This window comes from Petaurus breviceps, unplaced genomic scaffold (assembly GCF_028583685.1).
Source record: "Petaurus breviceps papuanus isolate PSGF00001 unplaced genomic scaffold, PetGlider_PUasm1.0 188, whole genome shotgun sequence".
NCBI classification, from domain to species: Eukaryota; Metazoa; Chordata; class Mammalia; order Diprotodontia; family Petauridae; genus Petaurus; species Petaurus breviceps.
Genome location: NW_027185804.1, coordinates 21,815,374 through 21,831,907, shown reverse-complemented (window position 1 = coordinate 21,831,907; position 16,534 = coordinate 21,815,374). Strand labels below are relative to the sequence as shown.

General features: G+C 41.1%; 1 protein-coding gene across 1 annotated transcript in view; it reads right to left on the bottom strand.

Annotated features, from left to right (window-relative positions):
* Positions 1–7,733: 7,733 nt before the first annotated feature.
* RCN1 (reticulocalbin 1) overlaps positions 7,734–16,534 on the bottom strand; it is a 15,561-nt gene continuing 6,760 nt past the window's right edge. The window contains exons 3-6 of the mRNA XM_069091364.1: positions 15,948–16,126; positions 15,211–15,271; positions 10,275–10,474; positions 7,734–9,159 (exon numbers count right to left, since the gene is read on the bottom strand). Coding sequence (XP_068947465.1) covers positions 9,052–9,159; positions 10,275–10,474; positions 15,211–15,271; positions 15,948–16,126 — 548 coding nt within the window. The 3' untranslated portion in view covers positions 7,734–9,051. The remainder of the gene's footprint in view (positions 9,160–10,274; positions 10,475–15,210; positions 15,272–15,947; positions 16,127–16,534) is intronic.

The following is a 16,534-nucleotide window of genomic DNA, read 5'->3' as shown; positions in this document are numbered from 1 at the left end:
TATTCTTAGTGTTTTCAAAGGGGAAAAAAGCTAGAATGGGGAGGGTGCGGTCGGCCCCTGAGTGGAGGATCCTCTGACTCTGCTCAGTAGACATGAATAAGCTCCGCCTGGCAGAGGGAGGCAGGAGGAAGACCTACTTAAACTTCTTTGAGAAATTGGATCGTGGACAGCACCAATGGAGGTTCTAGGGAGTGGTGGGTCGCTATTGTCTTATCCTATAGACCTATTGTCTGGTGAAAAGATAAAGATCAAAGAACTGCAGGCCTGGGAGATTTTGCTGCAAGGAAGGTTTCCATGAGGTCTTGGACAAGAAAAGTCAGCAGGGCCCATGGAAATCGTGCTGTATTTGGAGTAAAAGGACCCAGCTTCAAAGACTGACTCCCATTTTTACTTCTGTGTGACCCTAGGCTGATTTGGACACTGCAGTTCCTCACCTATAAAATGGGGAGGGGGGGGGAGTGGGGAAGACTAGCTGGCGTCCAAAATGTCGATACTGAATTAGAGATTTCTGAACTCACAGAATTAAAATTCTGTGCTTTTATGATAATACTCCCTATTCCCTGCCCCGCTCTGATTTCATCAGCAAGGAGTACTCCTTGGTGTGGAAACCTCCAAAGGTGCAGATCAGTCACCCTTCTTTAATTTAGAGTGGGGGGGGGATAATATGGGGCACCGAGAGATTAATCGTCTCCCACATGAGAGATAAGGAACCATCCAATGAAGAGGTGACCTCCAGCTGTTCCAAAGTGGGGTGAGCTACTTTAGGAAGTTTCGGATTCTCCCTTGCTAAAGGTCTCCCTTTTATTGGATGGCTATCTCTCTTGTGGGAGAGGGGAATTCACATTAAGAGGTTACCTTCAAGCTCTGATTCTGTGATTCTTTCACATTTTGTTCTAGATCAGAAAGATTGGAGGCTAGAAGGGCACACAGTAGGCACTTAATAAATGTTTGCTTTGTTCTCTTGTGTGGGATTAAAAAAATATTTCCAATACAAGACCACTGCACAAGATAAAACAACCCTTCAAGAAAACCAGAGTAATTAATATTTGATGTCAGGCTTCAAAAACAGTTTGAATGATTTTTCAGCTTAAGCTTTATCTTCTAAATAGGAGCCAGAAAAATCTGGGTGCATGTTCATTCATTCATTTAACAAGCATCTATTAAACCTGTCCCACATGCCAAGTAATTTGGAGGGTGGAGGGGGAAAGACACTAGCAACCCAAGGAATTAAAATCAGCTTCCTGTAGTAGATAATACTTGAACTTAACTTGGAAGGAAAGGAAGGAAGATGGTGAGAAACTTTTTTTTTAATATTTTTTGTTACATTTTGAGTTCCAAGTCTCCCTCCCTCCTTCCCATCCCTACACTAGAGGGCCACCATTTGACACAGCTATATAAATATGTGTAAAACCACGCTATTTCTCATTTCTTTCACTGGAGGTGGATAGTATCTTCCTTCATTTATAAGTCCTTTGTAACTGATTTGAATATTCATATTACTCAGAATCGATTAGCCATTCACAGATATTCTGAACAATATTGCTATTCCTGTATTCATCATTCTCTTGATTCTTCTCATTTCACTCTCCATTATTTCATGCAAGGCTTTCTATGGTTTTCTAAAATCATCCTGCTTGTCATCAAAACTACTTGGTACTGGCTGAGCAATACAGCAATGGAATAGATTAGGCACACAAGATTCAGAAGTCAACGACTATAGTAACCTATTGTTTGATAAACCCCAAGACCCCAGTTTTTGGGATAAGAATTCACTATTTGACAAAAACTTCTGGGAAAACTGGAATATAGTATGGCAGAAACTGGGCATAGACCATTATCTAACACCATATACCAAAATCAAGTCTAAATGGGTGCATGATCTAGGTATAAAAGTTGATACTGTAAGCAGTCTCCTAAAACAAGGAATAGTTTACCTGTCAGACTTGTGGAGAGGGAAAGACTTTATGACTAAACAAGAATTAGAGAACATTATAAAATATAAAATGGATAATTTTGACTACATGAAATTGAAAAGCTTCTGTACAAACAAAACCAATGTAACCAAGATTAAGAGGGAGGTGGGAAATTGGGAAAGAATTTTTGCAACCTATGTCTCTGACAAAGGACTCATTTCTAAAATATACAGAGAATTGAGTCAAATTTATAAGAATACAATTCATTCCCCAATTGATAAATGGTCAAAGGATATGAACAGACAATTTTCAGAGAAAGACATTAAAGATATCTATAAGCACGTGAAGAAATGCTCTAAATCACTATTGATTAGAGAAATGCAAATCAAAACAACTCTGAGGTACCACATCTCACCAGTCAGATTGGCTAAGATGACAAAACAGGAAAATGACAAATGCTGGAGAGGATGTGGGCAAATTGGAACACTAATGCATTGCTGGTGGAGATGTGAACTGATGCAGCCTCTCTGGAGAGCAATCTGGAATTATGCCCAAAGGGCTATAAATGATTTCATATCCTTTGACCCAGCAATACCACTTCTAGGGTTATATCCCAAAGAGATCATAGAAGTGGGAGGAAGACACGTATGCACAAAAATGTTTATAGCAGCTCTTTTTGTGGTGGCAAAGAATTGGAAATTAAGGGGATGCCCATCAATTGGGGAATGGCTAAACAAGTTGTGGTATATGCATGTTATGGAATACTATTGTGCTATAAGAAATGAGGAGCAAATGGACTTCATATTTACCTGGAGAGGCTTATACGAACTGATGCTGAGTGAGAAAAGTAGAACCAGGAGAAATTTGTACACAATTACAGACACAACGTATGTGTGATGACCAACTTTGATAGACTGGACTCTTCTTAGCAATGCAGTGACATAAGTCAATCCCAAAAGACTCATGATGGAGAGAAATGTGTGCATCCAGAGAAAGAACTAGAAAGAACTGAGTTTATATCCAGATGGATGCAAAATACCTGATCTTTTTCCTTTTCTTGTTTGGTTTTATGTCCTCTTTACCATTTTTCATTCCATCTGATACAATCCATCTTTGTAACCAGACTAATGTATAATGTGAAAGTATTTACAGATCCTATACTTGACTATGTGCTGCCAAGGTGGGGAGGGGAAGGAGGGGGGACAAAATGTGAAACTCAAGGAATTGTGGAATTGAATCTTGTAAACTAAAAGCAAACAAATTAAAAATAAAATAAAATAAAATAAAATAAACCTGCTTGTCATTTCTTATGGCTCAATAGTATTCCATCATAGGGGAAAGGCCTTGAAAGCCACACAGAGAAGGCAGTATTTTTTTTCCTACTGGCAGGAAGGAATCACTGGAATTTTCTGCGTAGGGGAAAGATGTGGTGGGGTTTGTGTTTTACAAATCTTGGAGCTCTGTGGAAGACGAGGAAGATCTGGGAGAGAAATGGAGACAAGCAGACCATCCTAGGAATATTATGAACAGTGCCAGTTTCTAAACATATATTGAGAAAAAGTTTTGTGTTGTTGTTTTGTTTTGCAAACAGAAATGACAATGAAAAATTGCTTTGGGTTCAGAAATTATACCAGATTGTGACAAAATATCATATTTATTTTTAAATAACAAAAATATTTCCTGAACACTGACTTTGACAACTGTAACCAACTAATGTTACTTTGGGTTTGACTGCCCAGAAATCTTGGAAGTTTCTCCTTTTTCTGTTAACAATGCTCTCGGATAGAATTGCTTTATTCTCCTAACCTGGAATCGGAGGCAGAACTGGGGGGTTTGACATATTGCCCTTGACGTAGGTCATGTTAGCTGCTATTCAGCAGCAAGAGGTAACAGGAGTGACAGGAAAGGTGGGATGTTGTTGTCATTTTTCAGTTTCTCTTTGTGACCCCATTGGGGGTTTTCTTGGCCGAGATACTGAAGTGGTTTGCCATTTCCTTCTCCAGCTCATTTTACAGATGAGGAAACTGAGGCAAACAATCATGTGACTTGCCCAGGGTCACACAGGTAGTCTGAAACTAGATTTGAACTCACAAAGATGCGTCTTTCTGACTTCAGGCCCAGCACTCTGGAAAGGTGGGGGAAAGCCAAAAATTTTGAGACTGAGTCCCACTCCCAACTCATACCATTTACAAAAATGGCATAAATTAGAACTGCAAGGTAATGCAGGATATATCAGCTCATTCATTCAACACTGACTGCTTTCCTAATGTGCTTTTCACATTTGTCTTTGGGTCAATATGAGTCAACAGCCAGGAAAGCTAGTGTGTGGTTAAGGCTGAATTAAATGGACCTGAAATGTGAAAACCAGAGAAACAGGTTTTCATTTGTATTTAGGCCACTCAGAAAAGAGGAGAATTTTCCTTCTCTTTACTTTCCAGAAATTGGAGGCCATCTGACCTGTGGAAGTGGAGGAGGATTGTTAGTAAATTGTAAGCTTCCTGAAGGCAAGGACTGTTTCAATTTTATTATTGTTTCCTCAGTACTTAGCACGGGATCACTGTCTAATAATATATATTAAGTATAAATATTTAATAAATGCATGTTGAGTGAATGAACTCAGTTAAACTAAGCAAGTATTTATTAAGCTCCTAACAGGTCAGTTAACCAGGCAGTAAACATTTATGAGGTCCATGCTATGTGCCAGGCACTGGGGATACTGTGTGCCTGGGGACACAGGGGAATAAGGGACTGGGGATACAAAAAGAGGTGAAAGATAGTTCCTGCCCTCAAGGATCTTACAATCTAACAGAAGAGCCAAAATTCAAACAAATATATACCCCAAAACCAATATATACATACAGAAAATAATTAGCAGAGGGAAGGTACTAGAATTAAGAGTGATTGGGAAAGGCTTCCTGTAGAAAAGCCAAGAAGCAGAGATGAGAAGAACATTCTAGGTATAGGAGATAACATAGAAAATGCCAGGAGTGGAGAGATAGTAGAAAAATAAAAGAGGTCATGGCAGTGGGGAGGGGTGGACGTGTAAGGTGCAAAGGTAAATGTGTTTTGGAGATTGGGTGGATGGTATTATGAAGGGCTTTGAATGCCAAGCAGAGGCTTTTAGATTCGGTCCTGGAGTCCACAGGGAGCCACTGGAGTTTATTGAATGGGGAGTAACATGGTCAGCCTGGAGGAGACCTCAGAGGCCCTTTAATCCAGCCTCTACATTTTTATGGATAAGGAAATTAAGGCCCAGGAAGCACAAGTGACTTATCCAACATCACACAGCTGGTAAGTATCAGAGGTGGGTTTTGAAGCCAAGTCTAGACCAAGACCTCTTTCCATTGTACCACACTATCACCATGGAGTTCTTTTTTTTTTTTTTTTAAAGCAATCGGGGTTAAGTAACTTGCTCAAGGTTACATGGCCAGTTATTTCTGGGTGTGGTGCTGAGTATCTGAGCCTGGGTTTGATCCAGGTCATCCCGACACTGGAGCTGGTGCTCTTACTCGCTGTGCTACCTGGCCGCCCCACCATGGAGTTCTTAAACTGGGAGCTGAGAGCTTCAGTAGCTTTTCAATATACTTGGTTTCCTTTATAAGCTTATGTATTTTATTTTGTACATTATTATGAGAAGGGATCAATAAGCTTTAGCAGATTGCTAAAGGCCCTACTCATGCCTTCCTATGAGATCATGTCTCACTGTCCATTTGTTCAAAGTAACCTGATTGTTTCCTAACAAGGAAAACAAAGGCTTCTCCTCTCCTTAGAATGTGAGCTCTCCAGAGCAGGGAGTGTGTTTCTGCCTTTTTTTATAAGCCCAGTGTTTAGCACAATGTCTGGTATGTAGTAGGTGCTTAATAAATGCTTGCTAATGGTAATAATGATGGTGGTGGTGATGATAATGATGGTCATGACGAATCCCTGCCCAGAGAAAAAGTAAAACCCTCATTGCAACTCTTTGTTCAGGCTTCTCTCCCTTCTAGTAGAAGGTAAGTTTCTTGAGGGTAGAGATTATTTCATTTTTGTCTCTGTAACCCCATCATCTAATACACTGCCCTGCACCTAGTAGACACTGAATACTTGTTGAGCTGAACCAAATGGAGGCCGGTGATCTGTGATACCAACCAGTAGCCAAATTGCTAACTGTGCTCATGCCGACTATTTCCAAGTGCTGAGAGTTTCATGCACTAATGAACGAGGAAACAATCTCAATAACTTGAGTGATTCTAAAAAACCTTCGGGAGAAGAGCAGCATTTTTTTCTAACAAAATTTTTGCCACATCACAATTCATTACCTAGACCTGCAGGGTCTGACAGGAGAAGTACAAAATGTGTCCTCATGTTGCTAGACCAGATTATATCTCCCAGCAATTAATGCTTTTAGTCACATTAAGCCTAGAAATAATGCTTTCTGACATTACAGTATTTCCCATTACAACCGCATTCTGTTGCATTGGTACATAATCGGACTTGAAATATATTACCTAGGAAGAATATGTTTCTCTTTGAAACAGTCAAACCTCATTAGAAATCCAAGGCTTGAAAAAATCATGTTGTTAACAGTTATGTCCCCTAGCAAAGTTTTGCTTCTCCTAAACAGCGTTAAGCCCAGACCCAACAGCCCCGTCTCTCCCGAATCTTTCCTCTTCATTGCACTGGAAGGAGAGAGAGCCCAGAATACATTTAACATGGGCTGATTCTCCATATGTGTCTCTCCTCTCACCTTTCTGAAACTGTTGATGCTAAGTGGAAGGTATTTTGTAGGTAAGAGGGTTTTTACAGTTCAGTGATTAGAGAGCAAGGGGTTGAGAACCTCGGTATCACAAGGTTGATTATGGCCAATTTGGCCTTACCTGTTTCAAAGACAGTGTGGCATGTGTTGGGAAATTCTGCTTCTGACACATACTTTGCAAGAAGTGACTGCACTTCTCAGTGCCCATAGACAATGATCTAAGATTATAATGAATTGTCTATCAGTATTGCTGGGAGGAGTTTTTATCCCCACCCAAATTAATTCATAGGTCTAGGCAGAAATGTGTGTACATATACATTTTTGTATCTATAGGCTATATACCCTGTTGATCTATCACTTAAACATTTCTGCGCCTCAGTTCCCTTATCTATAAAATGAGGGCATTGGGTTTGCTTGCTTTCGAGGTTCCCCAGCTCCCATTATCACTTCATAGTGAGTATTCCCTCCAAAGATCACAACTTATCTATGCCTGCCTATCTGGTGCCATCCTGAGTCATGCCTTCCAGTGTTTGCCTCGGGAATCTATCCAATATGCCAGTAACCTTCCTTGTTTTCTCTTGATATCATGTGCACACAGACTATCCACTGGTTACCCCTTGCTACAAATAAAAAGTACTATTACTACTAATATTCTTATTAAAGATGACCTTCAGCTGGAATTTTTATTTTCCCTATTAAAAAGTATGCCAAATTCATGTTTTATGTCTATTTGAAAGTAATGAGTTGTTTCTTAAAATAGAACCTCCCTATATATTTAGTCATGGCAGATTCTTCCAAGAAATGTTCCCCTTGGTTAAGGTTACCAGTCTGTCTTTTAAAAAACCCAGTAATAAGCCTAACCTGTAAATTCATAAGCTAGCAGAGATACAGAAGGTATTTTGAGCCAGGCCACTGGCAAAAAGCACCCTACAAAGACCCTACAAAGCTGGGCAAATCCTAAACATTCTAATTTGGTTTTAAATTTTAGTGTCAACCCCTGGGGATTCCATTAAAACTTTTCACTTCTCCATGAATAATGAAGTCATCTACATTGGTTACAAAATCAAGAGACAGGGAACAGATCATTTCCATCAGGATCCTTTATTGTTTCTGCTTCCAAGTTAGAACAAGATGGGATTTCCAAACTTGTGAGAATGTTCTTACTCCTTCTGCTGGCCCCATCACCTCCTCCTTTTTTCCACAGTTATAGTGAATGGTGATGAGAACAGACCAACTGAGCCTTTGTTCACAATGTAGACTCAGAGTAAATTCAATGTAATCTCAGAAAAATGCTCTCCATTATTTTACAAAGAAAAAAATAAAGAACTAGCCATTTCCTTGTCCTTATTAGAATGTTTTGAGAGGCAGTATGGTGATAGGTAGAGTTAACTGGTCAGAAGACCTGAGTTCAAATCCTGCTTCTCAAGATGACTGACTGAGTGAAAAGGAAAAGTTACTTAATCTCTCAGTGCCCCAAGACACTCTAATTCCCAGTGGAATTGCAGGATTTGCCTGGAGAAATGGAGTTTTCTCCTGGGGTGTCCTCAAAGATCCCAAAAACAAGATAGAAAAAGATTCAAATGCCTCCAGGTAGAGGTTCAAAGAGTCCCTCATTCTTTCTCCACCTTTGTCTAATCCAGGGTGGGGAATCTACAGCTTCCTGGCCACATGTGACCCTCTAGGTCCTCAGATGTGTCCCTTTGACTGAATCCAAACAGGATTTCCCTTGAGAACCTAGTGGACTATATGTAGCCTTGAGATCAGGGGTTCCCCACCCCTGTTCTAACCACTCTTGCATTATTTAAAAAAGGGGGGGTGGGTGGGTTTATTGTACACATTAACAGGTCCATACAGAACAAAAATAAAAAGATTATAGAAACCATTTACAATAACAGCTCATGTTATCAAGTTCAGATGGGAGAACTCCAAAGGAAGTTTTCCGGAGGATTTATCTACAATGAGGAAAACTGACTATAAAGCTGAAAACTTTCCTTTCCTCACCCAAACGGCTGTCCAAAGACCACGTTCATCCTGGACTCTAACCCCTAAAATTCTCAGTGATTTGATGGAATGTGTTGACCCTATCCAAACTTTATTTCCCTCTATTTAAGAAAAAAACAACAACAAAAAAAAACCCTTTCAGAGAGCTGCATTGTCAAAGTACATTCCCCAAACAATATTGCCATCTACTGAGAGCAGAAGACATTTTGAGAGAAATCTAAGACAATAATGAGGGCTAAATCTCTTTGGGTGAAATCCCATGTAACAGACTATTTTCCATCCCCATGTTGAGGTAATAAACTGCTTTGCTGGGGACATGCTGGTGCAAATTAGAAGACCATCGCGACTGTGGCAGCCAGCAAGGAAGCTGGCTAGAGTCTGAGATCCTACAGAGAGGGAGCATTATAGCTCATCGTGATTCTTTGTGAGGTCTTCCCCATAGTTGGTAGCCTGGCTGCCGACAAACATGTTCCAGTTCTCCAGTATCTCTTCTTTGGTTAGCTTCTGATCCTGTAGAGGGGGAGGAATGGAGAGAGGAAAGAAGGGGAGAAAGCTTTTTAGTGGGGTGACGCCGCGATAGCGATGTTGTTATTCAGTCATTTCTGTCATGTCTGACTCTGTGACGCCATTTGGGGTTTTCTTGTCAGAGATACTGGAGTGCTTTGCCATTTCCTTTTCTAGTTCATTTTACAGATGAGGAAACTGAGGCAAAGAGCGTTAAGTGAGTCGCCCAGGGTCACACAGATAGTAAGTGTCTGGGGCCAGATTTGAAATCAGGTCTTCCTGACTCCAAACTGGGCATTCTATCCACCAAGTCACTTAGCTGGGGACGGAAAGCTAGATTTGTGAATCAGAAAGGAAAATCCTAGTTATGTGATTGTGGAATGCACTGCCCCACAGTCTCACAGAATCTCATGTCCTTTAAAGCTCAGCTGAAGCTCTGTCCTGGGCATGAAGACTTCCTTGATTTCCCCAGTGGTTAGTGCCCTCCCACCCACATACTTCTGTATATACATGGTTATAAGCATACTGTCTCCTTTAAGAAAAATGTAAGCTTCCAGAGGGCAGGTCTTTTGATCTTTGTATCTCTAGCATCTAACATGGTTCCTGGCACACATGGCAGGTACCTTAACCTCCATGGGTCTCCTCATCTTTAAAATGAAGGACTCGGACCAGATGGCCTCTGAGGTTCCTTCAGTTCCACATTTATGATCCTGTAGACCTAAGACACCTTATTTGTTTTTAAGCCTCGGACATTATCTGGGTAGTTTCTCCTGGACCTCAGTTTCCTCATCTGTAAAATGAGGGGATTGACCAGATGGCTTCTGAGATAACGGATCTGGAGTCAGAATTCGGTTTAAATCCCAACTTACTGTGTGATTTCAGGCAAATGATTTAACCTCTCTGAGCCTCAGTTTCCTTATCTGTAAAATAAGGCATTGGAATGGGCTCTGAGATTCCTTCCAGTCCTAAACCCTATGACCCTTTCCATAATCCAAGTGTTAAGACCTATGATAAAGGTCAAAGGCAACTCTGCCATGTGGGCCAGGGCCAAAATGAGCAAAGAAGAGACAACTTGAAGGGATCTTAGGCAATCTGGTGGAAAGCAAGGAATGCTGCCCTACCTTGTCATGGTCTGACTCATACACCAAGTGCCTCGCCTCCGCTTGGGCATGGTCATAATCCTGGGGAAGAATCCAGTGTCGAATCTCCTCTTTGTCCATCTTCCCATCCTTGTTCAAATCCCGGAAATCTGAAAACTGCTCCCGTTCAGTGACCACCCAGTCTGGCTCTGGGCCATTCTCTTCGTGGGCAAACATATCAGCTAGAAAGGAAGGAAATGCTGGTTTTAAAATGTTCTCTTCACATAATACTACAATCAGTACACAAGTTAAGGATGGAAAAATCCCAACTGATTCCTTAGGGAAGGTATCAGCAAACCTAAAGATTTCAGGCCCTTTCCCTATTCCCACTAAAGTGGACAGCTGAGATCCAGAGTCAGCAAGATGTTAAGGGAAGAGCCCCAGATTTGAGGAGGAGGACCTGGCCTCAAACCCTGGGTTTTGTGACTTTGGGTAAGCCTTTCTACTCTCTCTGGGTCCCAGTTTCCTCATCTGTAAGACTGAGGAGGTCAGGTTAGATGGTTTTCACTGTCCCTTTACAGATTATGTATTTAGAGCTAAAAGGCATCTCAGAAGCCAATGAGTCCAGCTACTCTATTTTGCCAATGAAAGGAAATGACTCACCCAGGGTCACACCACTAAGTAAGTTTCTTAATTGAGATGTGAACCCAAGTCCTTGGACTCCTAAGTCCAGTGCCCTATTTACTAGGCCATGAAACTTCTCAGACTTAGAGTCAACTCTAGGCCTATAATTGTGATTCTATAACTTCCCTCAACCTTTCTTTTTTTTTTTTTAAGCAATAGGGGTTAAGTAACTTGCTCAAGGTTACATGGCCAGTTATTTCTGGGTGTGGTGCTAAGTATCTGAGCCTGGATTTGACCCAGGTCATCCCGACACTGGAGCCAGTGCTCTTACTCACTCAGCCACCTGGCTGCCCCTCTCCCTCAACCTTTCTAAGCCCCACTTTCCTCATCTGTAAAATGGGGATACTAATACCTACAATAATTATTTTACAGGATTGGTCTTTATGTGAACAAGCACATAAAGCATGTTAATATAAAGCAGTATACAAACATACAGATTTTGTTGGGGTTTTTTTAAAGATACCTAGGCTGTACATTGTTTCTCAAGGGTCAACCCCTAAAACCAGAAGTATGGCCAAATGGTATTGCTTGAGGGTATGGATTTAGCTTTTAGGAATGTTAGATGACCTATAGTCCAACTCTTTCACCTTATAGCTCAGGATAATGACCTCCCTGGCTTCAAGTCCCAGCTAAAATCCCACCTTCTATAGCCTTCTTCCATCCCTCTTAATTACAGTACCTTTCTTCTGTTAATTATTTCCTATTTATTCTTATATAACTTAGTATATTATAGTATGGTATATTGTTATATATATATATATACACAAATATAAAGTTTCCCCAATTAGATTGTAAACTCCTTGAAGGCAAGGGCTATTTTTTGTCTCCTTTTATATCCCTAGCACTTAGTACAGTGCCTGCTAGTAAATGTTTTTGTGGGCAGCTAGGTAGAGCCATAGGGCATAAAGTGCTGGACCTAGAGTCAGGAAGATTCATCTTCCTGAGTTCAAATCTGACTTCAGACATTACCTATATGACCCTGGGCAAGTCATTTAACCCTATTTGCCTCAGTTTCCTCATCTGTAAAATGAACTGGAGAAGGAAATAGCAAACCACTCCAGTGTCTTTCCCAAGAAAACCCCCATATAGGTTCACAACTGAAATGACTTAAGAACAATAAATATTTATTGAGCGATTGATTAAGTGATTTGCCCAAGGTTACACAAGCTTTAGGTGGAAGAGCTAAGCTTTGAACCAAGACCTTCTAACTCTAGCATCTTTTGTGCCACACCATGCTTGCCTAGTACAAAAGACAAAAATATTCCTTCCAGGCAAAACCAGCTCCCAAGGTCAGGTCCCCAGATCCTCACCATCCCTGGGCAGAGTTCAAAAGGTGCTGGGCAAAGGGGGCAAAAATAATCAAAGAAGCTCCAGTGTTTGTCTGAATCAATGGCTGCCTCCTGTCAATTTGATACCTCCCCTCCTCCCAACTCCGAATGCTTCCCTAGATTATGTACTAGATGTGGGGAAGACACCTGGTACACACACTTATAAGACACCTGTCAACATCTGTTATTGCAGGGAGGGAGTGCCGCCAAATGTACTCTAATTATGGAGAGCGCGGGCTTGTCTGTTATTTCTGTTGGACGTGAAAAGCGCCCAGATCTTAAGGATAAGTGTGATTTATAATGATTAGAAAAGCTCCGCTTTTAATTAGCGCGACACGTGCTGGGTTCCAGCATTGCATGATGACAGCCTTGGAAACAGATGAGACTTTACGCTTGGGCTTCCATGAATTGAAGAAGCTTTGGAGAGGAAAGTAGGACTACAATGGACCTTCTAGTCGGTTTTTTGTTAATGAAAGGTATCTGGGGACACTAAAGGCAGGTGATGTAGTGGATAGAGATTGGGACCTTAAGAGTCTAGAGGACCTGAGTTCTAATTCTGCCCCAATCATTTATTAGCTGAGCGCTGCCGGGACAAATCACTTGACAGTGGTCTGCCTCAGTTTCCTCATCTGCAAATAGAGATAATACTAAGTCTTCCTCCCAGGTGTGCTGTGAGGATAAAATGAATTAATATTTGTTTTAGGGTTCTGCAAATCTTAAAATAAGGTATAAAAATTAGCTATGAGAATGGGTAGTCAGCAGAAGCAGCAACAATTCCATCAATTTACAAAAGTCGTAGCTACAAGCCTATCCCCAAATGGGACAAGATTCCTTGAGGACAGGGACTATGTCCACTTCTGTACTTGTATGCCCAATGCTTAGCACAGGGGCTGATATATTAAAGAATCACAAAACTTCAGAATTGAAAGAGATCTCAGTGACCATCCAATCCAACCCTTATGTGAAAGAAATTCTCCACTGTTGAACATGTGACAAGCAGTGGTCTGGCCTCTGCTTAATGATCTCAGAAGAAAGGGGAATCCGTCATTTCTCGAGGCAGCCCATTTCACTCTGAGTGGGCAGGAAATTTTTCCTGACGTTAAGCTTCAATTTGCCTCTTTGCAATTATTACCCAAAGTTCCTGGTTCTTCTATCCTCTGGGATCAGCCAGAACAAGTCTAACACAGTAGACTTATAGTGTTTATAATGAATGGCTAACTTGATGAGTGAATGAATTTGTTTTTAGCTTATGTTGGACCCTTATGGCCAAGAATGTGAGATAGGACCCTCAAAGCTGGGAGCAGATGATACAAATATGGGAAGGATTCCCAAAGAGTCCAGCAGTATAACGATGAGCCCAATCAAAGATATTTCACAGGAATAAATATAAAATTTTATTCTTAGGTTAAAAGAAATCCATACCACAAGCACGAGATGGAAGAAGATCCCCTATGCAAGGTCAAGGTGAAAGGAAGCTGGGGCCCTGAGAATTCACAGGTGATTATTAGAATTTTGGCCTAGGAATCACAGAATCATAGCATGCAGACCTTTGAGACCATCTAGTCATAGGATCTGTGCCTCATGGATTTAAGACAAGACGGGATTCAGAGGTCATCTAGTCCAACCCTCTCATTTTACAGAGGAGGAAACTGAGGCCCCGAAAAGTACAGTGTCTTGCCCAAGGTCGTACAGCCCAATTAGGGAGACTTTCTCAGGCTTAAACGCAGATTTTCCCTCTGTAAATACAGGGATCTCTCTCTCTCTCTCTGTGTGTCTCTGGTTATACACATACACTTGTGTGTGTGTGTGTGTGTGTGTGTGTGTGTGTGTGTGTGTGTGTGTGTGTGTAGTTTGACCATTCTTTGTATTTCCAATACTCAGGATATGCTGTTGCTATTCAGTCGTGTCTGATTCTCCATGACCCCATTTTGGGTTTTCTTGGTAAAGATACTGGAGTGGTTTTCCATTTCTTTCTCCAGGCCATTTTACATATGAGGAAACTGAGGCAAAGAGAGTGAAGTGATTTGTCCAGGGTCACACAGCTAATAAATGTCTGAGGCAGAATTTGAACTTAAATCCTCCTGACTCCAGGCCCAATGCTCTATCCACTGTGCCACCAAACTATCCTAGTGCTTAGCACATAGTAGGTACCAAATACACTCTTTTTTGTTGACCATATTGAAATAATTTAGACAAATAAGAAGAGGTGGATCTAGAATCCAGGTCTTGTGACTCAATCAATAAACATTTAAACAATACATTAAACAATAATCCAGTGCTCAATCAATAAACATTTATTAAGCACCTACTATGTGCCAGACGCTATACTAAGTTCAGAGGATGCAAAAAAAAAGGCAAAAAACTCTCAATGAACTCATATTCTAATGGGAGAGACAACATGCAAACAACTAAGTACAAATAAGTTATATATGTATATTTGTACACACATATATATATATGATAATTGGAAATAATCAACCAAAGGAAGGTGCTAGAATTAAAGGGAACTGGAAAAACTTCCTGTAGAAGGTAGGATTTTAGTTGGAATTTGAAGGAAGACTGAAAAGCCAAGAGGTAGAGATAAGGAGAGAGGGCATTGCAGGCATTGGTGATGGCCAGTGAAAATGTGCAGAATCAGGAGATAGAGGTTCATTTAAGCAGAGGACTCCCCTAAGGGACTCTTGAAATATTCCACTTAGAAAAACAGAAGTGTCCTTTTTTGGAGGGACAACACCATTATGCAAAGTAAGGCAGAGCTGTAATTGCTCCAGGGTCCAGTTTTAAGCCCTCTTTCTAAGAGACACTGAGTCCTGGGTCCTCCCTCACCCTCAGCTCATCTCCTCCTACACTATACCCAGGTGTGAACGGGACAGTCTGGTACAGGAGACAGACAGCTGGACTTGCAGACAGGATGACCAGAGTTGAAATAGTAAATGCCCCACCAGCACCTCTAATTCAATACTTACCAATGTACTCATCCTGATCCACGAATCCATCACCATTCTTGTCGATATCTTCCAGTGTCTCCTGAGTAGGGAAGGGGGTTGGGGGTGGGGAGAACAAAAATGAACAATTCCATGCGAAAGTAGCAGATTTCCCAATTGCCTGGCTACCAAAAGCACAGCCTAAAGAGAGCTATTCTTTTAATACTGGTCAACTCTCAATGATTTGCACTGAAGCAAGGAATTAAGAGCACAGAAAAATCCTGAAACCAAGATTTAAACAAAAGACTATCAGAATCAATTATTTATTTTTGTAGCAAATTGAACATTCTAGCTGTGCCTTTTTGGGTTTGTTTAAATTTTTATTTCTATCTTTTGTTTTCACATTATCTCCTGTTCCTGATACATTTTGACACTGCCCCATCTTTCCGGTCTTATCTCAAGTCACTCCCCTCCTTTCACTGTTTCCAAGCTATCATCTTGGGTTCTCGTCCTGTTTCTGGCCACCTCCGGGTCCTTGTTTGTCATCTTTTTTGTTTGTTTGTTTAGAAGGCCCTCCACCTCCCTGACTCCCCCTACCCCCATCATACCTTTCCTTCAAATATCACAAATGATAAGCACCCCATTAAAGCTTTCCCCAACCCACTCTGACACTTGCTGCCCGCATGACTTTGTCCAGTTCATTAATTTTTCTGTGCCTCAGTTTCCCCATCTGAAAAATTAAAGGGTTGCACAAATCCTAGCACTGGGTTGTTTCTTACCAAGACTACGATATCCTTCATGTGCTCAAACTCCTCCGGGTGCATGAAAGCAGTGAATTCCTCCCGAGTAGCCACTTTATCACCATCAAGGTCAGCCATGTTGAACCTCCTCTCGTCACGGGGCAGCATCTTCTTAAAAGTGTGTTGGTCAGATCCATCTTGAAACTCTTCTGGGTTCCCTAGATGACACATGAAGGAAAAAAAAGTAAGACATTAGCTCCCTAAGGGTAGGATTATCTTTGCATCCTCAGTGCCCATCACAAAGCCTGGCACACAGCAGGAGCTTAATAAATGTTTATTAGGTTGGATATATGTTCCATCATGCTGCCTGAAAACTAGAGCTCCTTCTTCCCTTCCAACCCTTCAGGTACCAAGTTGAAGGGAGTATAAAAAAAATGTTGGTTATGCCAGACTGTGACAGGTCTCAAATGCTAGGTTAGGAAATATCATACAATTTAGCCTGATATACCCATTTGTTGTTTAGTTATGTCATGTATGTTAGTATGTTAGTCTCCTCTATCTTTTCTCCCCCCTCCTCCTTTCTCTTCCCTTCTCTCTCTCTCTCTCTCTCTCTCTCTCTCTCTCTC